This window comes from Ranitomeya variabilis, chromosome 4 (genome assembly GCF_051348905.1).
Source record: "Ranitomeya variabilis isolate aRanVar5 chromosome 4, aRanVar5.hap1, whole genome shotgun sequence".
Lineage (NCBI taxonomy): Eukaryota > Metazoa > Chordata > Amphibia > Anura > Dendrobatidae > Ranitomeya > Ranitomeya variabilis.
The window spans coordinates 275,065,069-275,091,277 of record NC_135235.1 but is presented as its reverse complement, the minus strand read 5'-3'; the positions used below and the strand labels follow the sequence as shown (position 1 = coordinate 275,091,277).

The 26,209-nt window shown below is 41.0% G+C and overlaps 1 protein-coding gene across 7 annotated transcripts in view; it reads left to right on the top strand.

Moving 5' to 3' along the window:
* The window catches only part of NCAM1 (neural cell adhesion molecule 1), a 410,078-nt gene that overhangs the window by 331,554 nt on the left and 52,315 nt on the right, over positions 1-26,209 (top strand). For all 7 annotated transcript variants that reach the window (XM_077249984.1, XM_077249980.1, XM_077249981.1 and 4 more), the window contains 5 exons: positions 2,366-2,516; positions 7,364-7,548; positions 7,909-8,005; positions 8,125-8,295; positions 8,815-8,946. In XM_077249984.1, the coding sequence (XP_077106099.1) occupies positions 2,366-2,516; positions 7,364-7,548; positions 7,909-8,005; positions 8,125-8,295; positions 8,815-8,946 (736 nt within the window). The remainder of the gene's footprint in view (positions 1-2,365; positions 2,517-7,363; positions 7,549-7,908; positions 8,006-8,124; positions 8,296-8,814; positions 8,947-26,209) is intronic.

Below are 26,209 nucleotides of genomic sequence, written 5' to 3'. Positions count from 1 at the left end.
TGCACTTACAATTGCTAATTTCGCCATTCTACCCAGATCATTCTTCTCTTTTCTCTGCTCTGTGTAGAAACAGAAAGTCTCTTTTTCCTGCTTGTATCATCTCCATCTTCAACTCCTGACCCAGCTGCTCTGCTCCTCTCCCCTTCCAGGGACTTTTGCAGTGATGACTCACGCAGGAAAAAAAGATACCCCCTGTTTCTATATAGAGCTTAGAAGGATTCAGCTAGTCAGTTTTTAATCACGTGATGTCATAGATGTAAAGGAAAAGAGAACTATTAACTGGGTAGAAAGGCAAAATGAGCAATTGTAAGTACACAATGCTGTATAATATGATGATTCTATTAAGAGGATAAAAATTATGATGGATGTGATTCTTGAAGTAACTTCAGGACCACTTTCCTTTTTTTTTTTCAATTGTTATATCGGGTTATTACATGATGGTAGCACAAATGACATAAACGGAGAGATGATTAGTAGTCTTCGCTTTTAGCATGGAGGATATTATAACATGATTGGTTTATTAGCTACTGTTCTTTATCAGTTCAGCACAATCATTATAAAATTGGAATTACGTAAAGTCCATTACGTAAAGTCCACATGGACCTGAGCCTTGGGTGACTGCATGGATAGAGGCCGCATTCCCTTGATTTTTATTGTTATTGTGAATAATTTGCAGATTACACAACAGTTTTTTGTACTTTAAGTTTGATTCCCATCCACACACAGCGTTAGATTTATACAGACTTTATATTGTGGTGACTGAGATGAAACACCGGGTGGTAATCACATTGAGTGGTTATGGCAGCCATACATTTCAGATTAATCAGATGTCGTCTTGTCCTAATTTTCAGTGAATTTTGTATGTAACCTGCTGCGGGATAAATGATTTGCTAACAAACAAGTAAAAGCATAGAGTAAGACTAACCGTCCCCCCGAGGCAGTATTATTGTTATTTGGACTCCTTTTTAGAAATGTCATGATTGGATCACTCCTATAACCATATCATTTGAAAATGTTTGCACATTTCTGGCTATTTATCTAACCTGCACTTAAAGTAGAAAAAAAACTTTGCTGGAATGTTAGAAGATGGCAGAAATATCAACCCACATGATTTGGTGGCCAAATGCGGCTCTCGCATGGCTCATTTGTAGTGGCCCCGTAATATATTTATTTATTCATTATTTAAGTTGGGTCTATCAGCTCTGAATTCGGTATCATACAGATTTGAAAAAAATAGATTTGCAGGACCAGGGTCCAGAAGACAGATCAGGCATGCGGTTTGTTGCAGTGATGATGTTGCACCGGACCTACTAATCAGAAAAGGTGGCAGTGATGCTGGTTGGTAGGAGGAAATTCCAAAGGCTCTGATCTGACGACCACAGTATATCGTCACGAACGGTGTCCTAGGATCCTGTAACCTTTTTTTTGCTCTCCTCTAGTACCACAGGTCCTTATAAAGGATCTTGCGCTAAAAAGAACCATACCTTGCTGGATAGTTTGACAGAACATTCTTGAAACTTAGAGCTCTGTGGGTATAGCTGTTGGGTCTGGAGCAACTTTCATTCCATGGACAATTGAATAAAAAACTATTTGTCATGTCAATCAGTATGTGTTTGAAGTGTTGACATGAATCCAAGAACCCCCCCAATATCCTTAAATGTGAAACCTATGTACTGTAGATACTACAAATTTGAACCCATGGTCCCAGTTCTCTGGAGAAAGACTACTACCCACCATGCTTCCCATTTAGTTAATTTAAATAGCAGGTCCAGAAAATATTTTTTTTGAGGATCCTATTGCATGAATCGTCTAAGAATAGACATTTAAATCTCCAGCAGGCAATACTACGTTAGTGACCAGTCGTATTTTGGGTAGACCAGACTTTTCCCTTTAATAAGATCTGATCCTGGTAGGGTACTGTGAGCTGCCCAACGTCTGTAAACTGGAGCAGAGGCTTCGGAACCTGGTGTAGATGTTGGAGATGTCTCCACTTGAGAAAAAAAATATAAAAGTAACATTTCACACTGATAAAATTTCCCTTCCACCCACAGTTGAAACAGTCAGTTTACTTCCGGTAGGGCAATCTCTGAGCAATGATTACAGTTTAGAGTTTCACCTCTGATCCACAGATAATAGACAGTGTGTCCGCCGAACATTGATAGTCACTAACATCGTATTATATTGATATTCATTGAAAATTCTTTATCATTAGTGATTTGGGATTTTTCCCCAAATCTAAGACCAGACATGACCTGACTTTGGATGAATGATGTCTCTCGATAAACTGTTCTTTAGATCTGAGACTGTATGTATCGACGTTGTATAATGCCCTCATGTATTGAGCAGTTTTTTTCGTTTTCTGCAGACCTTGGATGGGCGTATCGTGGTTCAGGGACACATCAGGATGTCATCTCTTACCCTGAAGGACATCCAGTATACCGATGCCGGAGAATACTTCTGCGTTGCTAGCAACAACATCGGCCAGGACACAAAAGCTATGTACTTCGAAGTACAGTGTAAGATTTCTTGTGTTTTGTATTTTGTTTATTGCAAATTGTTCAAACTGAATACGTAGCACAAAAGTGAATAGTATATAATGCCACCCTAATTGCATACAGATGTCAAATCAATGGGATTGAGATCTGGGGAGGTTACTGGCCATGGACCCAACATTTCAATGTTTTGTTCACCGAGCCACTTAGTTATCACTTTTGTCTTGTGACATGTTCTCCATCGTGATGGAAAAAGCATTGTTCATCATCATATTCCTCCTGGATCAGTGGGAGAAGTTTCTCTTGGTTCTCTTCTCGTTGTGTCTTAGACAAAATTGTGAGTGAGCCCCTCCATGGATGAGAAACCCCCACACATGAATGATCGAAGCAGGCTTTACTGTGGGCAGGACACAGGACTTGTCGTAGCGGTCACCTTTTCTGCTCGGGACACTCATTCTTCCACATGTCTGAAGGGGGCTTCATCAGAAGAAATAACTTTGCAGGAGGTACAGGGATTGGACTGCAGAGGACGTGGGGAAGTTATTTCCTTTGATGAAGCCCCCATCAGATCGTTTGTGACATCTGGTAGAATGATTGTCCAGACAAAGCGAGAAAAGGTGAGTGCTACAGCATCCTGAGTCCATTCACGTGCGGGGGCTTTTTTGCCTTAGAACACTGCCATGAATAAAGAATGGGATCTAATCATCCTGCAAGAACAACTTCTCCCAATGATTGAACAATGCTTTTTCCGACATGATGGCGACGATGTCACATGGCAAAAGTGATAACAAAGTTGCTCGCTGAACAAAATTTAGAAACGTTTGGGTCCATGGCCAGGAAACTCCCCAGATCTCAATCCTAGTGAGAACCTTTGGTTAATCCAAAAAAGCAGAAGGACAAAGTAAAACACAGAAATTGTGATAAACTCCAAGCACTGATTAGGCAAAAATGGTCTGTGATCAGTCAGGATTTGGCCCAGAAGCTGATGTCAAGCACTGAATTAGGTAGCAGTCTGATAAATTATGGTTTGGCCGAGTATCACATACACGTTTTGGCCAAACACGCCTGTGTTCTCTGAGAGGGACGCTGGCAGACATGTCTGGTATCCTGGAGAACAACGGTCTGAATTTGGACATGCTGGACCCTTAAATCCCTCCACAATCTATTGTCCAAGCCCCCGTACACAGTCGACTGTTTACTGAACCCATCAATTCAGTTGATATTAGTCTAATGTGTGTGAGGGGGCGCTTTGGAGAAAAAAAAAAAAACCTTATAGATGGAAAACCCCTTTAAAGGGAACTTGTCTAGCAATTCATGCTGCCAAAATCACGGGAAGCATTAACCAGAGCCTGAATGCACAATTGCAGCCAGGTATCATTTATAGTTTAATAGATATGATTTGTATGGTTAATTGCTGCTAGGTATAAAATATATTGTTTTTATGTTCTATCCCCCGTTAGCGAAAGTTAGGGGGCACAGATCCTACTCAAAAAGAAGCTGTATACTGGCAATATATCGTACAATGTAGGAGGACGAGGGACCATTCTCTTAGTATTAATTTGTCCTGTAAACCATATAGGTATCTAGTTTTACTGTACGCTCGTGCTGTGCAAGCGCTCTGTATTTTCCGCACTGCTGAACTTTGATTTTGTTTCATGCTGCTGCTCAGTGAGATTTTGGTTAAAGGCACAGAATTTTTTTTTATTGCTCATTTGCTTCCTAAATGCAATTTTAAGTAACTTTCTAAATAGCCTTCATGAATTATTTTTTACTATTTTGCTGCTACAGAGGGTCTGTAAAGTTTCTTTATCTAGCTGAGAAATCGGCAAAATTGTTACAAATCTGTCAGATGTTCTGCTCATTTCTGATGGCTCTCTCTGCTGTATCCTCCCTTCTGTCTGTGTTAGAGATAGCAACAAGGAGTGATGGAGCGCACACACATCTGTGTGGACAGGACAAAGTATCTCACGGAGGGCACAAAAAAACAGGCTATAGACAAAAGAACAAGCTAAGGTGTCCATAGTCTTTAAACGAAACATTGGAAGAGTTGAAAAGCTTACAGAATAGAAGTGTTGTTACTGCCGTCCTACATACAATTAATTTATATTACCTTCCCTCCTAAATTCTAACATGCCCATAAATTATTTTATTATTATTTTGTGTGTCCTATTTACCTTTCTACTTGTTGGAGCAGAAGTTTGTGCTCCAGAGCTGCTTTTCCTACAGTTACTGGAAACAGAAAATTGTAGTTCATAAACGAGAGATCAAAATCAATGCAAGGAAAAAAGAGTGAAGTTTAGTGATGAGCGAGTGTACTCGTTGCTCGGGTTTTCCTGAGCACGCTCGGGTGACCTCCGAGTATTTATGACTGCTCGGAGATTTAGTTTTCATCACGGCAGCTGAATGATTTACAGCTATTAGCCAGGCTGAGTACATGTGGGGGTTGTCTGGTTGCTAGGGAATCCCCACATGTATTCAGGCTGGCTAATAGCTGTAAATCATTCAGCTGCCGTGATGAAAACTAAATCTCCGAACACTAACAAATACTCGGAGGACCCCCGAGCGTGCTCAGGAAAACCCGAGCAACGAGTACACTCGCTCATCACTAGTCAAGTTTTAACCCCTTCCCGACCTCCGCCGTACTATTACAGCGGAGGTCGGGTCCCCTGCTTTGATGTGGGCTCCGGCGCTGAGCCCACCTCAAAGCCGGGACATGTCAGCTGTTTTGAACAGCTGACATGTGCCCGCAATAGCGGCGGGTGAAATCGCGATTCACCTGCCACTATTAACCAGTAAAATGCCGCTGTCACACGCTGACAGCGACATTTAACCGGCGCTTCCAGCCGCGCGGCCGGAAATTGTCACATCGCCGACCCCCGTCACATGATCGGGGGTCAGCGATACGTCAGGATAGTAACCATAGAGGTCCTTGAGACCTCTATGGTTACTGATGCCGGCCTGCTGTGAGCGTCACGCTGTGGTCGGCGCTCATAGCAAGCTGCACTTCAGCTACATAGCAGCGATCTGATGATCGCTGCTATGTAGCAGAGCCGATCGCGTTGTGCCAGCTTCTAGCCTCCCATGGAGGCTATTGAAGCATGGCAAAAGTACAAAAAAAATGTTTTAAATCACCCCCCTTTCGCCCCATTCAAAATAAAACAATAAAAAAAAAATCAAACCTGCACAACATATTTGGTATCGCCGCGTTCAGTCGCCCGATCTATCAATAAAAAAAAGGATTAACCTGGTCGCTAAACGGCGTAGCGAGAAAAAAATTAGAAACGCCAGAATTACATTTTTTTGGTCGTCGCGACATTGAATTAAAATGTAATAACGGGCGATCAAAAGAACATATCTGCAGCAAAATGCTATCATTAAAAACGCCAGCTCGGCACGCAAAAAATAAGCCCTCACCTGACCCCAGATCACGAAAAATGGAGACGCTACGGGTATTGGAAAATTGCGCAATTTTTTTTTTTTTTTTAGCATAGTTTGGAATTTTTTTTTTACCACTTAGATAAAACGTAACCTAGACATGTTTCATGTCTATGAACTCGTAATGATCTGGAGAATCAAAATGGCAGGTCAGTTTTAGCATTTATTGAATCTATCAAAAAAGCCAAACAAAAAACAAGTGTGAGATTGCACTTTTTTTGCAATTTCACCGCACTTGGAATTTTTTTCCCGTTTTCTAGTACACCACATGCGAAAACTAATGATGTCTTTCAAAAGTGCAACTTGTCCCGCAAAAAAACAAGCCCTCACATGGCCATATTGACGGAAAAATAAAAAAGTTATGGCTTTGGGAAGTAGGGGAGCGAAAAACGAGAGCGCAAAAACGGAAAATTGCAAGGTCGTGAACGGGTTAATATCTACCCCCATTTTGCAGAATTAGTTTGGAAAAGGAGCCTGATTTGTACCATTTTCGTATGATGTACAGTGTATCATTGTGTCCTCCTCCCCCTCATTACTTTCTGCTAGGCGTGTTCGGACATGAGTTAGCACAAAACTTCTGGCAGTGCCTTATCAAAAAGGATCAGGCATGTTGGAATCCAACATGGCTGATTGTTTGACATGTGCTATTGGGTAGAATCGGCTCTTTCCACCCCTCACCCTCAGCATTAACATTAGTTGATCATCACGTTCGGCCAACATTCATCTGATGTTTATGACCGCCTTTTGTAACATCCTTATACAATCTGGATGCAAGAAATACAAACTCCTTTAATTGAGACCAGAACCTTAAAAACTTTATCCACATCTTGGACAACCCCTCCTTAAATAACTGAGCCTTGTACTCCCTTCCCACACCGGCCACATTCCAGCCAGTTCGACGATAGGTCTACCAAAGTTCGCGCATTTTTTGCTGCAGTCCGTTTCGCTGGGGCTTTGCGTGACACTGCGTCATCATCATTTGAACTGTGCCAGTGCAGAAGGTGAGTATAAGACTCAAGTATTTAAGAAGGGGTTGTCCAAGTACTGGACAAGCCCTTTAGTAAAATTTTAAGCACTGATTTATCAAGACTGATGTTTTTCAGGGTGGTCTTGTTGAAAAGATCGCTGGAGTAAGATGCTCTAATTCATATACGAGTGCCTAATATTGAATTTAGTGCATCATTAAGCTGTCATAATCCACCACAAAAAAATGTGCTTCACTTTTTGGGCTTATCCCAGACCCCACGTTTCACCCAGATCTGCCGTATAGAGGAAAATAGTCTCGAGTTGCGGAAAAATTCTATGACATTTCAAACAGTTTTTCACCAGAATTCTACCGAAATCTGCGCTCACACCAGCTGTAACCTCCAAATATGGTTAATGGCCTTATTTTAGGGACCACTAGTAATAAATTCTTTACTTACTTTTTTTTTTAGATGCTCCCAAGATAAAAGGTCCCGTGGTGATTTATACCTGGGAGGGGAATCCAGTTAACATTACCTGTGAAGTCCTCGCCTATCCAACCGCAAGGGTGTCCTGGCTCAGGGAAGGGGTACTACTGCCAAGCTCCAACTCCTCCAACATCAAGATCTACAATACTCCATTTGCCAGCAGCCTCGAGGTATGAATGTACCATCAGATCATCTGTGTCTGCGTTATTGAAAGTTTTGGGGAGAAGGGGTATAACACAAATTAAAAAAATTATAAGTGGAATCTTATCGCGTCTTCAAATTAAGACAGAAAATAATGGAAGCCACTTTTATACTATGGACTCAGCAGTGGTTTTCTATATATCCAGAAACCACGATGCAATTGTGAACAGAACCGTATCTGACTTTCCAAAAATCTAAATTTGAAAAGCCAGGGCCAAAAAAAAATGTTGGGAAAGTCAAACTCCTTAATCAGATGTAGTTTTCTCTCATTTATGATGACATTTTGTGGAGTTCAGACATAATTTAATTCGAATGCCCTTCATGGACAGATCAACCCTGACTCCGAGAGCGATTTTGGCAACTACAATTGCACCGCAGTCAACAGTGTTGGGCAGGAGTCTTCGGAGTTCATTCTTGTACAAGCAGGTGAGTGACCGTCGGAGGGATAATAGACCATGATCAAGTCACGTTGACCATCTAGTAATATTGCTCTTTGTAAAATCTGTCTTGAGAAAAATTTACATTTCTTGTTCTTGTTTTGGCAGAAACCCCCTCATCGCCAAACATAATGAGGGTGGAGTCTTACTCGAGTACGGCAATGGTGGAATTTGAAGAACCTGACTCTACTGGTGGAGTACCCATCCTCAAATACAAGGCAGAATGGAGAACTACAGGGGCTGAGACATGGCAAACCTCTAACTTTAGTGCTCGGGATGGTAATTTCAAGACCATTTTTTGCATATGAACCAAGTTGGATTCATTTTTTTGGTGCAGCCCCAATAAATCCCCACGTACACAATAGATAGCCACTGGGCGAACCATGACTTGCCCGATTAGCTATCAACTTTGTCTCCCGATGCCCCCTCCGAGCACCCATGTGTTCTTTACGAGAACGAGCCATTGCCAGACGCTTCTACCAAGGGCGCATCTCTCCAAGAACAAAAGGAGTGGCAGTCCAAAATCAGATCTGCCAGATCCTCCTCCCTATAGCATCATCTGCCTGTAGAAATCAGTAGGCCCTCATATACATTAGACAGTCATCCGAGCCTCATTTCTTATGCTAATGCTATTGTAAAGTACCAAAGGCCACCCCTATCACCAGATTTCCTACTTTCTCAGTTGCAAACATTACACAACCCCTTTACCTGCACTAATTGTAATAATACAGTCTTACAAATATTAATGGCGCTTGTTGCTCCTTATTATTTAACCATATTCATGATCTATGTTTGCAGAAAGTTCAGAGAGCACAATCACAATTGGAGGACTCCGTCCAGAAACGTCCTATGTTGTCAGACTGTCTGCTATCAATGGCAAAGGGATCGGAGAGTCATCCTTACCCTTTGAGTTTGTGACCCAGCCAGTCCGTAAGTAAATTCAGAGCTTGGTTATAATCCGCTATATGTGTGTATATATTGTACTGGTCATGTGTCTTACAGGCATCCAGAATCGTACACACTGTAGACTGAACTTGTGTGTACACTGGACTATGCAATGATGCAAAGATAACTTAATGGAAATTTATCATCAGAAAATTACCTACTGTCTCATGCTACATGTATATTTTTTTAATTTTGGCATTTTTTTTTTATTCTTCATATTAGAATCTGTATTAATAAAAAAAAATCTGCAATTTTCACACTGGCAAGTAGGGCTATATAAGACACATACTTTCAGGTTGTATTGTAATGACGGGTAACACCTCTATATACAGTAGATAACACAGGATCCACCATTCACAATCGGTGATGTCACAGCTCACCTCCTCCTCCTGTACAATGACTGATAACACCTCTATATACAGTAGATAACACAGGATTCACTATAGGTGATATCACAGCTCACCTCCTCCTCCTGTACAATGACTGATAACACCTCTATATACAGTAGATAACACATGATCCACCATTCACAATAGGTGATGTTACAGCTCACCTCCTCCTCCTGTACAATGAGTGATAACACCTCTATATACAGTAGATAACACAGGATCCACCATTCACAAAAGGTGATGTCACAGCTCACCTCCTCCTCCTGTACAATGACTGATAACACGTCTATATACAGTAGATAACACAGGATCTACCATTCACAATAGGTGATGTCACAGCACACCTCCTCCTGTACAATGACTGATAACACCTCTATATACAGTAGATAACACAGGATTCACTATAGGTGATATCACAGCTCACCTCCTCCTGTACAATGACTGATAACACCTCTATATACAGTAGATAACACAGGATCCACCATTCACAGTGGGTGATGTCACAGCTTACCTCCTCCCCCCGTATAATGACTGATAACTCCTCTATATACAGCTCACCTGCTTCAATACAAAACTTAGGGTCAGTGTCTGTCTATAGCTGCTAATATACATGCGGATTTCCAGAAACAACGGAAACTAGGAGTCCAGAAAGATGCCAGGGTGAAAATTACAGGATTTCTATTTTTTTTAAAACAAAGTACATGAAAATTTAAAAAATAAAATAAATAAAACAAGATATAAAACATTAGTATTTAGTATTTTTCTGATGATACATAGACTTTATATATTAATAGCTAAGATACTTGAATTCCTGAATTTAAAGTGGACGTGACTTGCCCATATGAAGGTTTATTCCCATCTGTCCATTTCACCTGCTTTGCTGCTCCCATAGCCTGCTTCTTCCTGCCTGTCCCGGTCCAGTCAGTGGGGCAGGCGCAGTTAAGACCCATGACGTGCAAACTTCTCTAGCATGGGAGGTCCTAATGCTGCCTTACAAGCCAGCGTCGGCACACTGGTCTCCAGAGCTACTGCTCAGACCCTGATGTTGTCTTATAGACTTCCATAAAGGCGCAGAGAGGGAGATACCAATCCCGGACATCCTAACTGCAAAAATGACACAAGCTCGTCCACTGCTCCATCAAATGAAGGAGTATTGCCAAGATGGGAATACCCCTTTATGGCTGAAATCACACTTATACTTTTATTGTGCATTGTATAGATTTCAATTCATAAGCCGAAACCAGATAAAAAAAAGTGGATAAAAAAAGAGCCTCCTCTCTTATGGCTCTTAGCTATGCATTGATTAAATTGCTTTAGCTGAATGGAAATTTCTCTTCTAATGTATCATTACGTATGTATTTCCCTAATACACCCATGGAAACGTACTAGAATTTGCATCTTTCACATTTGGATTCCGATCAGCATTAAAACCTCTTAAATGTAGATAATTTGGATAAAATACCCCAAATAAATGAGAAGAATTCTGTAGGATTAGGAAGTTTTGATGAGTAATCTCAGGAAAGGAGGGAGAATTATGTGTCTTGTATTATAATCCTCCATTGAAATGTTAGATTTTGTAATTGATTTGGGTAATTTACGTTTTTTTTTGTTAGACGCAATGTTTTTATTATTTTTCTTACTTACGTTGAGCTGTTTTTTACTAATGTCCCCATAGGCATTCACAATATTCGACCTATATACAGCACAGGGTGGTCCCGTAATGGGGGTATTATATAGGTCTCATACCATGACGTTGTGTGTTTTACATATTTGCTTTAAGTTCATCCTTTCTTTTCTTGTCTCTTCGGCTCCATCTCACTTGCATTCTCTTTTATTTCGAACCATCTCTCTCCTCTTCATCTGTCTGCCACCCTTTGGAAAACCACAGATTTTTCACATCCACGTAAGTGCCTCTTTGCAATCTCTCTTTCTCTCTCTTCCTTTCTTTCTTTCCATGACATCCATTGCATCACTTAATCTGCTGCCAGGATTTTCATCAGGACTTGAAATGCGTTAGAATAAGGAGCTGCAGTGTTTTAAAGGAGTCCTGAAATTTAGGACTAATATGTATTTTACTATTGTGTTTTTTTTTACTCAGAGGTACTCTTTCTTGTTGTGGAGACAGTCTCGCAGGCAATGTTTCCTTAGAAAAAAAATGCAAATTAGATTTTCTCAAGGGGGGAACACACTATTTCTCTTTTGACAAATATTGGTAGCCAAATTGTAAACCAATGGCTGAGCCAGTAAAAAACCTGGAAACTGTTGCAAAATCATGGGAATTCTGACATTGTGAAAGAATTGTTTTAGGCTAGGTTCACATTGCGTTATTGGGTGATCGCTCACGGACAGCGTTGCACGGCGAAAATGTCGCAATTAACTCCGTGCAACGGGTCTGTTAGCGCACCCATTGACAGCAATGTTGTTTCTGCCTGAAGCGCATCGCTAGCGCGTGCCTTTTTCGGCTCACGCTAGCGATGTGCCGTTCTTTTGTGGCACGCCTCGGACGCTGCTTGCAGCGTCCGCGGCACGCCCGAGGTCCGTTCCCCGCTCTCGCAGATCGGGGATCTGCGAGAGCGGGGACGTTAACGCGACCCCTAAATGCGACCCCTACAAATACATTGCGTTAGCGCAATCCTCTAGCGTTAGCGCTAAACGGATTGCCCTAACGCAATGTGAACCTAGCCTTACTTGGGACGTTGAAAAACCAGTATATGCATCTGTATCAGAAAGGGGGATAAGAACTTAAATAAACTATACAGCGAGGTCACACAGTACAGTCTAGGGAGGAACTATCAAATATCAACAGGCTGCAAAAGTTAACACAGCAGCCTCTCTCCTGCCTGCTTAAAGGGAACCTGTCACCCCCAAAATCGATGGGGAGGTAAGCTCACCGTCATCAGGGGCTTATCTACAGCATTCTGTAATGCTGTAGATAAGCCACCGATGTTACCTAAAAGAGGAGAAAAAGAGGTTAGATTATACTCACCCAGGCGCGTTCCCGCTGCGGTCCGGATCCGATGGGTGTCTCAGGTCCGGTCCGGAGCCTCCCATCTTCATTCCATGACGTCCTCTTCTGGTTTTCACGCCGCGGCTGCGGCGCAGGCGTACTTTGTCTGCCCTGTTGTGGGCGGAGCAAAGTACTGCAGTGCGCAAGCGCTGGGCCTCTTTGACCTGTCCCGGCGCCTGCGCACTGCAGTACTTTGCTCTGCCCTCAACAGGGCAGACAAAGTACGCCTGCGCCGCAGCCGCGGGGTGAAGACCAGAAGAGGATGTCATGGAATGAAGATGGGAGGCTCCGGACCGCAGCGGGACCGCCCCTGGGTGAGTATAATCTAAGATTGAGAGGTTTCTCATCTTTTAGGTAACATCAGGGGCTTATCTACAGCATTACAGAATGCTGTAGATAAGCCCCTGATGACGGTGGGCTTACCTCACCCTCGATTTTGGGGGTGACAGGTTCCCTTTAACACTGTTCTACAGCATAAGCCTGCAGCTGTTGTGTATTCCAACAGTAATATTTCTGGTTGTATCATGTAAATCTAAGACACCCATCTGTAGTTCTAGTACTTTACCAGTACAGAACAGGTTACTGGTTGAATGGGTAAGATGCCTTGGATGCTGGAGCTGCTTCAAAAGCTTCTTCCTCAGTCAAACTACGCCCACCCTGTTCTGTACTGACAAAGAGTAAGTACTCTGAAACAGTGGTATACAGATATGTAGCTGATATCCTTAAAGGAGCTATGCCAAGTTTGAAAATTATCTCCTTTGAGAGGGGGTAACTTACCGGTCGCTGGTAGTGTTTGATAGTTGGGACCACCACTGATCCAAAAAACTGGGGCTCTAAAGAGCCCCGTGAGACTGAAGTGGCGGTCTATCATGTGCACCTAAGCTTTAATCATTCTTACTGGGGGGCGCCGAAAAGCAGCTGAACACTTTGCGTGGCTATCTTTACCGGTCCCATAGAGAATAAATGGAGCTGAGGTTCGCATTATAGACCGTCACTCCATTCACACAGGGTTTTTCAGACTGACAGTTCTTGGCATTAGTAGGGGTCTCAGCGGTCAGACTCTCGGTGTTTTGGAAATTATCTTCTATGCTATGGGTAGGGGATAACTTAAAAACTCAGTACATTCCTTTTTGTCATATTTTAAGAATATTTATTGGGCATGTACATTTCAACCCCAAGAGTATTTGTACATTGAGGCAACAAATGTTCCGGGTTAGTCATTGCATAACATCAAAGAGAAGCATTTTGTACACTGGTACAGCTTCCGCCCTGGTATATGTAAACCTCTATGGATTCCTGGGTCCCTGAGGAGACTCAAGCAACAGTTAGAAACTAGTCATTATGATACCTCAACTCCTACTTGTATCGGGCCAAGCTGTATTTGTGATTGAATCCTTAATGGAGTGAATGACTTGTGGCTTACTTGGTCGAGCTCATGACCCAGCGTTCGTTAAAACGGTCGTTTGCCGATTTTCTCCTTGTGTAAACAGGCTAGCAACCACCCAACGAGCCAGGAAAACACTAATTAGTCCAGGGATTGGTTTGATAATTTGTGCTGGTATTCAATTCTTTGTTCTCAGCAGCATGTTATCCTGTGTATACAAATGATGTGCTGCCGAAAATTGACATTTTTTGCGTAGGATTCTTTTTAAATAGGCCATTAGACTACGTCTACTTCTATGTAGTCAATCGGCAGCCGTTTAAGATCTGCAGTTAGACAGTCTAATGTAAATTGGTCCATTAAACAGGAATTTGTCACCCGGTGTGTTCTGTGCCTGTCAATCTCTTGAAATTGTGTTTTGCATTGAGTCGTTACCATTTTACCCATCAAAATATGGACTCCCAACGCATGTGTACCCTGTCGGACTTACACTAGAGCTAGTGAGAATAATTAATTTGTACTACTACATTGACAATGTAGTAAAAGTAATATAAATTTAAAAAATAAAAAAAATTAAAATAAAAAAAAAATAAAGCAGGTGCCAATATCGAGCTAATGACCTAGGAAAAACTGCAGTTCTACTGGGCTGTGCCAGGGCACCATTTGCTCCAGAAGTGACCGGCATGTACTCTTCTGAAGTTTTCCCTTTCATCTTCTAGAAAAGAAAAGTCTTCTCATGCCATGAGGGAAGTCGCTACAGGAGGGTTATGGCTTAAGGTTCTTTTTTTTGCTCTCTCCAAAGCAGAAAAGCAATTGAATACAAATCAGAAAGGCGTAGCATAACATCCTTCCAGGGCTTTTTTTTTTTTGTAAGTCCTGATCTGTGAACAGTATGGCTGCAACCAAGCTTCCTCATAAAGAATGAAAAGCCTCCTATAGAGAAGTGAGATTTATGATGTCTTACTCCAGTAAACATGGTAAGATGATGGTGTCGGTCTCGGTTTGAGTCAAAGGCTTATTTTTTCTCTTTGCCCGGAACCTGACACACATACGCTGAGCTATATTCCTTTATGTGGTAGGACTTTGTCAGCTTTATTCCTGGGAGTAAATGTTTGATTTATAGAAAAATCAGTGAAGTGTGATAGGTGACTGCTTCACTTCAAAAATACAAAGTTTTTTTCTTTCCAAACTTATGATTGAAAAGTTATACTGCTTCATCTCCTGAACATTTTGGCCAATCTTATAAATCTGCTTGCTACCTCAAGGGAAGGTTAAATAATGTTAGCTAAGTATCTCTCTAAAACATGTTGCTACCTCAGTGGAGGGTTCAGTAGTTTGAGCTCATTAGCTCCCCAAACCCTATTGCAACCATAAGGAAGGGTTAAATAATGTGAGATGATTAGCTCTATAAGCCCTCTTGGTACCTTAGGGAAAGAGCTAATTTACTCACTAAACCCTCTTGCTACCTCAGTGGCAGGTTCAGTAGTGTGAGCTAATCAGTTCTCTAAGCCTTCTTGCTACCTCAGTGGAGGGTTCAGTAGTGTGAGCTAATCAGCTCTCTAAGCCCTCTTGCTACCTCAGTGGAGGGTTCAGTAGTGTGAGCTAATCAGCTCTCTAAGCCCTTTTGCTACCTCAGGTTCAGTAGTGTGAGCTAATCAGTTCTCTAAGCCCTCTTGCTACCTCAGTGGAGGGTTCAGTAGTGTGAGCTAATCAGCTCTCTAAGCCCTTTTGCTACCTCAGGTTCAGTAGTGTGAGCTAATCAGTTCTCTAAGCCCTCTTGCTACCTCAGTGGAGGGTTCAGTAGTGTGAGCTAATCAGTTCTCTAAGCCCTCTTGCTACCTCAGTGGAGGGTTCAGTAGTGTGAGCTAATCAGTTCTCTAAGCCCTCTTGCTACCTTAGTAGAGGGTTCAGTAGTGTGAGCTAACCAGCTATCTAAACCCTCTTGCTACCTCAGTGGAGGGTTCTGTAGTGTGAGCTAATCAGTTATCTAAGCCCTCTTGCTACCTCAGTGGAGGGTTCAGTAGTGTGAGCTAATCTGCTCTCTAAGCCTTTTTGCTACCTCAGTGGAGGGTTCAGTAGTGTGAGCTAATCTGCTCTATAAACCATCTTGCTACCTCAGCAGAAGGTTCAGTAATGTGAGCTAATCAGCCATCTTGCTACCTTAGCGGAAGGTTCAGTAGTGTGAGCTAATCTGCTCTCTAAGCCTTCTGCTTGCTACCTCAGTGGAGGGTTCAGTAGTGTGAGCTAATCAGCTCTTACTACCTAGACTATAGTATTTGCCAATGGGGAAGAAGTATGCTCAAAAGCCACCCAAAAGTGCTCTTTTTTATGGGTGCTCCCATTGGCTGTGTTAAGTGTCCTTTAGGTTAAATGGTTAAACCCAACATGTAAAGTTATCATTCAATCCCCTATGTAGGTGATAACTTGTGGATGATGACTAGAAGTCCAGCTGCTGAGACCCTCACCGATCTCCAGGCCACAGCCTTAAAATGTCTCATCGGTTTGGAAAGGTAGCCACAGACGTGTTCTAGCTCTCCTTTCATTCCGTAGGAGAGTATAGGAGATGGTTGAGTACACTATTCATCGATCTACGGTAGCCCTATAAACAGCCACCAGTTCATCCTGATGGCACCACAATGGGGGTTGCACACAGAATAATGGCCACACATGTGCACCATCGCTATATTCACTCTACATGGGACTACCAGACGTAGAAGAGTACACTGTTCACCTATCTCCGGCAGTCCCATAGACAATTAATGGAGCAGAGGTGCACACGTGCGAACACCGCTTCATACTCTGTAGGCATTCTTGGGATCAGTGAAGGTCCCTGCAGTTGACCACCACAGATCCACAAGATATCACCTATCTTATTGATAGGTGATAGCTACAAATGTTGGGAATAACCCATTAAAGGGAACCTGTCGCCCCCAAAATGGAAGTTGAGCTAAGCCCACCAGCATCAGGGGCTTATCTACAGCATTCTGAAGATGAGAAAAAGAGGATAGATTATACTCACCCAAGGGCGTTCCCACTGCGGTCCGATCTGATGGGCGTCACGGTCTGGTCCGGGGCCTCCTATCTTCATAGGATCACGTCCTCTTGTTGTCTTCATGCTGCAGCTCCGGCGCAGGCGTACTTTGTCTGCCCTGTTGAGGGCAGCGCAAAGTACTGCAGTGTGCAGGTGCCGGGCCTCTCTGACCTTTCCTGGCACCTGCGCACTGCAGTACTTTGCTCTGCCCTCAACAGGGCACATCAAGTACGCCTGCGCCGGAGCCACAGCGTGAAGGCCAGAAGAGGACGTCATCGTAAGATGGGAGGCCCCGGACCGCGATGCCCATCGGACCGCCTGCCCAGGTGAGTATAATCTAACCTCTTTTTCTCATCTTTCAGGATACATCGGGGGCTTATCTACAGCATTACAGAATGCTGTAGATAAGCCCCTGATGCCTGTGGGCTTATCTCAACTTCCATTTTGAGGGTGACAGGTTCCCTTTAAGTAGCGCTACAACTGTCCTGATTTTTTTTACAATAGGTATTATAGTCTCAGATGTGTATCTGTAGCATTTTGTAGGCTTACTTGCAGATAATATGTCATAATAACACATTGACTGCTAAGTGTCAATATTCAGCTCTGTGCATGGACAGTTTACAGGATAATCATGACATAATCCACCTAGAGAACAGAGCAACTCTTCTGCACCCCCCCCATTATCCCTATGTGGTCCATAAAGGTATATTACCTGCTCCGGTAGTGATGAAACTGCTTAAAGAGGATCTGTCAGCTCCCCGGACATGACAATTCCAGGAAAGTCTTGTATTTTATACGGGACAAAAAAAACAATTCTGGAGCATCTTTTCTCAGATCTCTATATTGTGCTGTTCTGCTATTATTCCTCATGGTTCACAAATGGGGGGGGGGGGGTGTCCCTGCATACTATCACACCATCCAATCAGCACAGGGACACACCCGTTAACAAGAAGTATGGTAACACCCAGTTGACACTTTTTTTTTCCTAGGAGGGATAACAGAAGAACGGCTCAAGGCAGAATTGTAAGAAAAAATGATCCAAAATAGTTTTTTTCATGTGGAATACAATAGATATGTCAGGAGCGGTGACAGATACTCATCAGTGAAAACCTTTCTTCTTCTTATATCAGTTGAGTACAGTTGGCTAAATAGCAGCAAAAAACTGAAATGTTCACATAATCGATCAGATACTGCTGAGTGCGAGTACATTGAGGTTGAAAACTTTTCTGTTCCTCTAGGAACTGAGCCACCTGCCAGCACGGCTGACTATGCCAGTGAGTACAGGGAGACAATGGTGGGCCATGTGCTATGTGCATGTCACTATACAGTATAATGCTTCTTCTTGTCTTTGCATATCAGAAATGTTTGGCAAGTCTTCATATTTGTGAATGTACTAAACCGACCATTACTGACCCTGTGTAGAGAAATGTGAGTGTTCTTGGCCGCACACAATTGGAGATATTATTCCGAGCTACTGGGCCATGATGCAACATTTCTGCCTCTTTTCTATAAAGTTCTATCAGGTAGCAGCAGAGGTGAAACCTTAGGCTTGTGATCCTCAATGCAAAATCTCCCAACATGGCCCCCAACTATCATAGGTCTTGTAATAGTCTTTCCATATGGGGCAAAGGGACTTTTTTCCCGTCACCAAGGGACAACCCCTGCATCTATTATAGCAGGGTGCTCTTCTACCCCATAAGACATAAGTGTCTTTGTACAACTGCAAAACTCAGCATTTACCATAGTTATTGACAAAGCACATGTCAGATTGGCCACGTAGACTGATTTTTCGGTCGACCTTTGATGGCTTTTACTTACGTAGTAAAGGCCTGGATATACATTAGACTAAAGTCGGCTGAACTCTCCAATATCATCTGAATTAGCCAATAGTCTAAAGTATATGGCATGTCTTGACTCTTCACCAACATATGATGTTGGGTGGACAAAAGGATTCATCTGTTAGATTTCCTTAGGACCTCCCCCGAGGAGCTGCCATAGGAAATTTGAGGGTACAGAGGAGTTACGCTCTCTCATAGAAAACTTAGGATCGCTCAGGACCTTAACGTAATGAGCTATACATATTTGACTCTATAGTCGTAAGGTTATACAGATAAGTGGCAGGTTTATTTTGCAAGGTTTGGTTTGGGTAACTCATTTGCTTTTTTTTTTTTGCTGTGGTGCATGCCTAAATTAACAGATTTCAGGAGCCTACGTATAAAAAGGAATAGTAATGTAAAAAAACTGTATGTATACAGGACAACAAATAATACACGCAGCATAATGTCTTCTTTTTTATGACTTTCTGGAAGTCTAGTCATGCTGGTTGCCCAGGTCTGTCATAGTCTGCTATTCAGTGGTTTTGACAGGCTTCATAATGAGGTCACCACAGTGTGCATAGTACGTTTTGCATGGGGTGTTCTGTTCTGCCTTGCTGTGAATATGTGGAGCTGGCATTTGCAGCTCATTGTGATTGATCTTATCTGCATGAGAGTGAAGAGACGTTGCCCATAACTGCAAATCATATCATTTATTGCCTCCTAAAGCAGGAGACACACAACATATCAAAACCCATAAATATATGCTCTCGAGTCTTCCCAGCCATTTAAAGATAAAGTGCAAGTAAAAATAAAAAGAGTAGTTTTACTCATATAATAAAAAGCACAAAAGTGACATTTTTCATGTATATGATCGGAGCCCCAAAAATGTGTTAAAGGCCACATTTAATCAGATTTTATATTTTTGCACATTTTTTTTGCTTTTCTCATGGATTTTAATACAGAGCTAAGGGAAATCTAAATCTGTGGATGTTTGTTCTAAGGGGCATCGTATGTTACTTTCATCCATTTTGCGGAACAAAAACCCTATTGAAGTTTATTGCAAAGTATTAAAGGGGTTTTTTACTTTTTGAAAAGTGGACCCAAACGTTTGCTGCAATGTAAAATAACAATGCCAGATAGTACTTACCTTCCCGCGGCACCACTCCCATCACTTTTATAATTATAATGTCTACTACCGGGCTGTGGAGGGGTCATCGGGAGGGAAAATTCATCCAACGACCATAACTCGGTGTGCCAGAGAGTTGTCTCATCACACAACTCTCATATATGAGACAATTGGCACGATTTCTCGCAAGGTCTCTTCCTCCTCTTGATCCTGAAACTGATAAGGATCACCAGGTCCATTAATGATCTTCACATACAAGATTTACAGTGAATCTACAGAAGGGAGAACCTTATCATCGTAGGATTGTAGGGAGAACCTCAGTCCACAAACTGCACGACATCTGCCTTCTTTTCTACTGCAATACCTTTGATCTACATTTAGGTAGAAGGCTCTGTGCCTAGAGGACAGCATGGATTTGTCCAAGATCAGATGTTGAGGGACCAATAATGAACATTACCTGGATCTCTTAGTCACGCTGAGGCCAGTCATGATAAAGTGATAAAGTAATGCTGCCATCTTATATTTCAAAGGCTTTGTGCCTTAAAACCTTGCACAAACCCTTCATATTTGTAATTAAATTTTCTATTGAAAAAGCAGCTTAATTTTACAGATTAATATCCCTTAGACTTCAAGTAATCATGTGCTATAATTAGTACATAGTAGTCATGGATAGTCCTTCTGGCTACTCGTAGGGAGTGTCCACAGATCTTGGGTAGATTGTTTCTATCAGGGGATGTTTGACATGCACCCAGGCAAATGTTCCTGATGTACATCTGCCAAGTATACCACTGTTTGGACATAGAGTGGTCTAACTCACCTCTGAGGTATTCTACTTTGCTATTTTTCAGTATACCCACATGAGACCAGAAGAACACTTTTTCTGGCTTCTTTTGGGTTAAGGAAACCCTATAGTTATGCTTAGTATGTCCGTTAGGAGCCATATAACGGTGTATAAACTAACCTGAGGGTCTTACTTCAACATCATGTCTTCTCCATCCTGGCATCTTCAACCATCTTCTCATTTTTTTTCACTCCATTGACATCTAATTTAGAGAACTTCACATTTTCTTGGGCCCAATGAACTGTTCCTGGATTACCACTTTTCATTCCCTTAGCATTCCAGTACCAATGTGAAAAAATATAAACGGTTTTATTATTATTTGTGATTATATTGCAGCTTAAGTCAATTATTGCCAATTAAAAAAAATTTCACCTAAAGTGCCTAGAAACACTGTTCTGATTTTTTTTTAGCAATGTTTGAAACAAGTTTACAAGCAAGACAATGGGAGAATGTTTCTGCAACCATTACCAATCCAAAGAGTTTGCAATTAAACCAGCATTTTCTTCTACAGGTTTAACTTTCCTTCCACAAGTCTAATCTAGTTATAACAGATTTCCGCCTTTTCTCTTAGCGACTGTTAACATGTTTTATCTTTCAGCTCTTTTTACCAAGCTGGGCCTCCTAAATGTTTCAGAGGAAATAATCATGTCCTACTGTGATTGTAATTAACATAATAATGCATTTTTTCCCTGCCTAAATGTATCAAAATGAAGCGCTTACCATTTCTAGCTGTAATTTTGTTTTATATGTTTCCAGCTTTTTGTCACCTAATGTTTTATGTTACCTTCCTTTATTTAGCCCTTAAATGTTTCTCCCCTTCTCTCATCGTTTACGTTCTTTTTATATTTTTCATGTGACCTCCCTCCACTTTCCTTTCAACCAATCATGTGCGTGCTATCATGTGAATTGTCATGTGACTTGCATGGTGCTGCTGATGTCCTCCTCGCTGGTGAACAGAAGGTAAAATTCTTTGTTCTGGTTGGTTTTGCGACATAGTCAGGAGCACTTTTCTTTCTAGGAAAAAGATGTTTCTAGGCTCCTTCCAACACAAAGCGTAGATACAAAAAAAAAAGTTTAAGATCTGGTAAACTTTTTACATTGCATGAAGGTAACCTTCACTGGTTAAATTATTATGAAGTGTGAGATGCTAATTTAATAGGTAGCATATGATAACCGGCAAGCAATAAAGTCCCATGTGGACCAATTCTGGTACAAAATGATTTCAAATTCATAGACACATAGCAAAAGGGTCCATTATATTCAAACTATATGTTCGAAATATGATATCTTATCTGATTATTTGAAGCAATTACAAATATACAATGGAGCATGCCACCACCTTTTAGCAGATATAATTCTTATGCTGTATGACTTAAATATGCTAAAGGAGTATTTTTTTCAGTTTCTTAAATGAAATATTACTGAAATTATTACATTGAAAATTAGGGATCAGATTGGACCCCATTGCGGTTTCTAAAAAAGAATACATATAATCCTAATATGTTTTATTTAGGGATAAACATTATTACGTGGGACCTTTCAGATGTTCAGGAGCAGTATTTCTAAAAGCACATTGCTCAAACAGCTGCAGTTCTCCTTTTAGTTGCATCACTAATCAAAATAATAAAACAGTGCTACTAACATGTACATATAAAATATTCCTACCCATTGGGCAGAGGCCTTAAGAAAACAAAGAACAAAGAAACCACCTGCTCTGTTTGATTTGTCTTTACCTTTACTATTAGCTGAGTTATTCTAGTTCAGTGCTGTCAGACTTGCAGCCCATACATAGTCCATTCTATGGTATTTGTATTTCACTTACCACTTATCTGAAGAAATCATGGTTTCTTCCATGATTTACAACTGAAGGTGATTATCAAAATATTTAAAATAAATTTGATCAGAAGATCATTAATGAATTACCTCTTCAAAAACTTTCACAATAATTGCTATGCGTGGGCTGAAAGTGACTACTATTCCTGATAGTGATTCTTTAAAAATAAGTAGTGTATACAAAGTGGAAAACAAGGGTTGGAAGATGATCCATGACTGTCCATATAAAAATGTAAGTACAGATATTGCCTATAGCAGCAACCAAGATTAAACTGATCTACAAGCTCTGTGTTTGCATCCCCTCCAGTTTAGCCACCAAATGTAAGTTTCGAAATTAATTGATTTTAGGCTACTGCTTGGCCAACATTACATGTCTGCTAATGAGAAATAGAAGCCAATGCCTTATATTTTATAGATTTTTTTTATTGTGATGAGATGGCAGTAATATTTGCCTTCATTCAACTTTTCCCCAAAATGTAATTGCTTCTTTTAGGACTTTTGGGGGTTTCGACTCTAAATACAAGTATTACCATATATTCAAGAGTCAGGAGGTTATTATGGATTCTTTAATTCAGTGTATACAAAAATAGCAAAGTAAAAAAAAGAAAGATAAAATACTATTCACGTTATTAAAGTTGCATGAAGGCACAAAAACAAAGAAGTAAATGAGAGCTGTAGAAAACACCGAACTGGGATAATGAAAGCCATGCTGTTTCGTTCCTTTATTCCTAATGCATGATGCATGAAGTTGCATGCCACCTTCCTATCAGTGCTAATCGGTGCTTGTCTGTAAAACCTTGGTGCTTGTTTTGACACCATTTATTTCCAGTCACCAGAATTTCACATCGACCTGTCAAATGCATCTCCTTCACTTAACCACGTCTCCTTGTAACGATGTTCTTTCCCTCAGTGACTATGCCAGATGTATTTTCAAGTGACTAATTTTCCACTCTCTCCTCACTAATCCTCTTTTCTTATTAGCCGCATTCATCACTAACCCCTGCATTTTTTTAGTTTACAGATCAGTCATTTATTTCTTTATGCTTTTTTTGTTTTAGTCTTATACTTTTCTTTTTTTTTTTTTTGTTTCTTAAAATTGGCAGGTCCCGTTCGTTGAGTAATCGCGATGTAGAGGGCAGTGTAAATTTATTTTTCTCTCTCTTTGTAATAAAAAAAAGTTACCACTCTTCTTCAGTTCCCCCGAGAATGGAACACTAAAGTGCCTATGCGACCACTTATGAAATTGGAGTTTATAAGAATTATGAGTTTAATCCTTGTAGAAACAGTGGATTATCCGCTAAGGCTCTTATCAATATTTAAGGACCATTTAGTTGATTGCGTGCTTTATAAAAGTAAACACTTCAAAAGGGGAACATTTATAAAGAAACTATTAAGGAAATGTATTTTCACTTACCAATTTGGCTAAACAGGATAGAAGCCAAAAGTATTAAATAATCGACATTTAAGATGGTGTTGAGTATCGGAGACTTTGGATTTAATTGTTTGGTCATTTTAAGAAAAAAAAATCCAGACATTCTGCCTAATTTGAGCATGAGATATGAGTATAAATGTTTTTTCAGTTGATACAATTATCATAAGAATAAGATGATCATGGAAAGAAAGTGATACACACAATTGATATAGACCATTCCAAACACCATTTGATATCTTTATCATTGAGTAGGTGCAGTGACTCGGCTAAATATTATTTGTACCTCTTATTTTAGGTGTATAAAATTACACTAAATGGCTAAATTTGCATTGCTTTTATTTTAAAGATTCTGTGCTGTGTCTGACATTCTTGCTTATGGAGCTTCAAATTCAGTGCTCAGCGGGTATTCCCTGTGAACCAGCCCTCTTTCCCCTCACTCACTTTCCAGTTACAATTTTTTTTTTTTTATACTTAAGGGGTTTGTGCCACGTTTTTAAACTATTCCCTATAACTGAGTCCTGTTCTCAGAACCTGTGGTGGTCCCAGTAGTTGAACCACCACTGATTGAGAAGTGTTTCCCTATCCTGTTGATATCATCTAAACTTTTTCAAAGCCTTCAAACGAATGACTATTATTTATTTATTTTTTTTGCAACTGGGTTTCATTAAAAATTAAAACTGTTTTGTTTTTTTTACCGGCCGTGGAATGAGTTAAATAAGAATCCGCCATTGAGCTTGTTCTGAGTTTGTAATTCTTGACATACAAAAATAAATATATTGTGGTACCGTATTAGTGAAGAGTCAGACGATCGTATAATTTGGACAGGAATCGCAACGTAATGCTCGGACTGGCTGTCAGGTCTCCCAACCCGTACCTGACAGCTGTATAGAAATAAATGCCGAGCTCACAATTACTCATTATATTGCGTTACAATCCCTGTCCAAGGTATACGGCCGTCTGACTCATCCCTTGGCCAGAAAAATCGATGAAAATACTTTTATACCCCAAAAAAGAAAAAGGTATTCTCAGAGCGTGAAAAATTATATTTGCAAAGTTTCAGAGCACATAGGCTCCTTCTTCAGGCAAGTTTACAAATGAATTACTGAAACAAGAGCACAACATTTTTGGACTTTTGTGATATCACTCTTAGAATGCCTTTTTGGACATTAAAGTATTTCCATAACTCTTTTTCTGAACTCTTCTGTGCTGATTTATGATCAGAGACCACATCAAAGTTGAGCTAAGCTTTGATGTGATCCTTAAAAACGCAGATAAAAAAAAGTTACAGACTCTCCACCAGTACGAGTGTACTGACGGATTCTCAATTAACTCACTCTGCAGACAACAATGTGCAGGAAAGTGCAGCCTGCTACTCAAAAGCATCCAAACATTGCCCATATCCATATGGCCTGCGTGCTTCTGTCTATTTACATCACTTTCTCCCACATTCATATGATTTTGCAAGCTGTGATTTTGTAGTAAAATGTAACAGGGATTATGTACCCTGCTGTGTGCGAGTAATACTAACCTGCTTTGAATGTACTGTGCCCAGGAGTAGATAATCTGGGAACGTTTGCAAAGAGTTTACAAAGTTGCTTTTTTTATTATTTACAACATTGTCAAAATGTTGCTGAACGTAAAAAAAAAATGTTCTAGAAAATCATGATAAAAATATTGAAAAACCCATAGCATAATGTTTATCATTTATCAGTAACTTCTAATTTTGTCTTCTGGGATAACACACCTACTCAGTGATCAAGATATTAAAGGGAACCTGTCACCCCCCTCAGGCGTTTGTAACTAAAAGAGCCACCTTGTGCAGCACAAATGCTGCATTCTGACAAGGTGACTCTTTTAGTTATGATGCCTGCACACGCTGAAATAATCACTTATAAAATGGGCCCCCTCTTACCCTGAATCCGCCAGGGAGGTGGGTCTTGCCTTCCTAATCGGATGCAGCACAGCCGTCACTCCGGGCCTGTGCGCGCCGGGCTCCGCCTCCTTTTGCTTCATTATCGTCTCCGGTGCCTGCGCTGTAAGTACAAAGGGCAGCGCAACTGCGCACGCCCGAAAAAAAAAACTTAATGCGCAGGCACCGGGGACGATAATGAAGGAAGAGGAGGCGGCACGCACAGGCCCGTAGTGACGGCTGTGCTGCGTCTGATTAGGAAGGCAAGACCCGCCTCCCTGGCGGATTCAGGGTAAGAGGGGGCCCATTTTATAAGTGATTATTTCAGCGTGTGCAGGCATCATAATTAAAAGAGTCACCTTGTCAGAATGCAGCATTTGTGCTGCACAAGGTGGCTCTTTTAGTTACAAACGCCTGAGGGGGGTGACAGGTTCCCTTTAATGACTTAGCGTGATTTTATTTTTATAATATAGGAATATGTT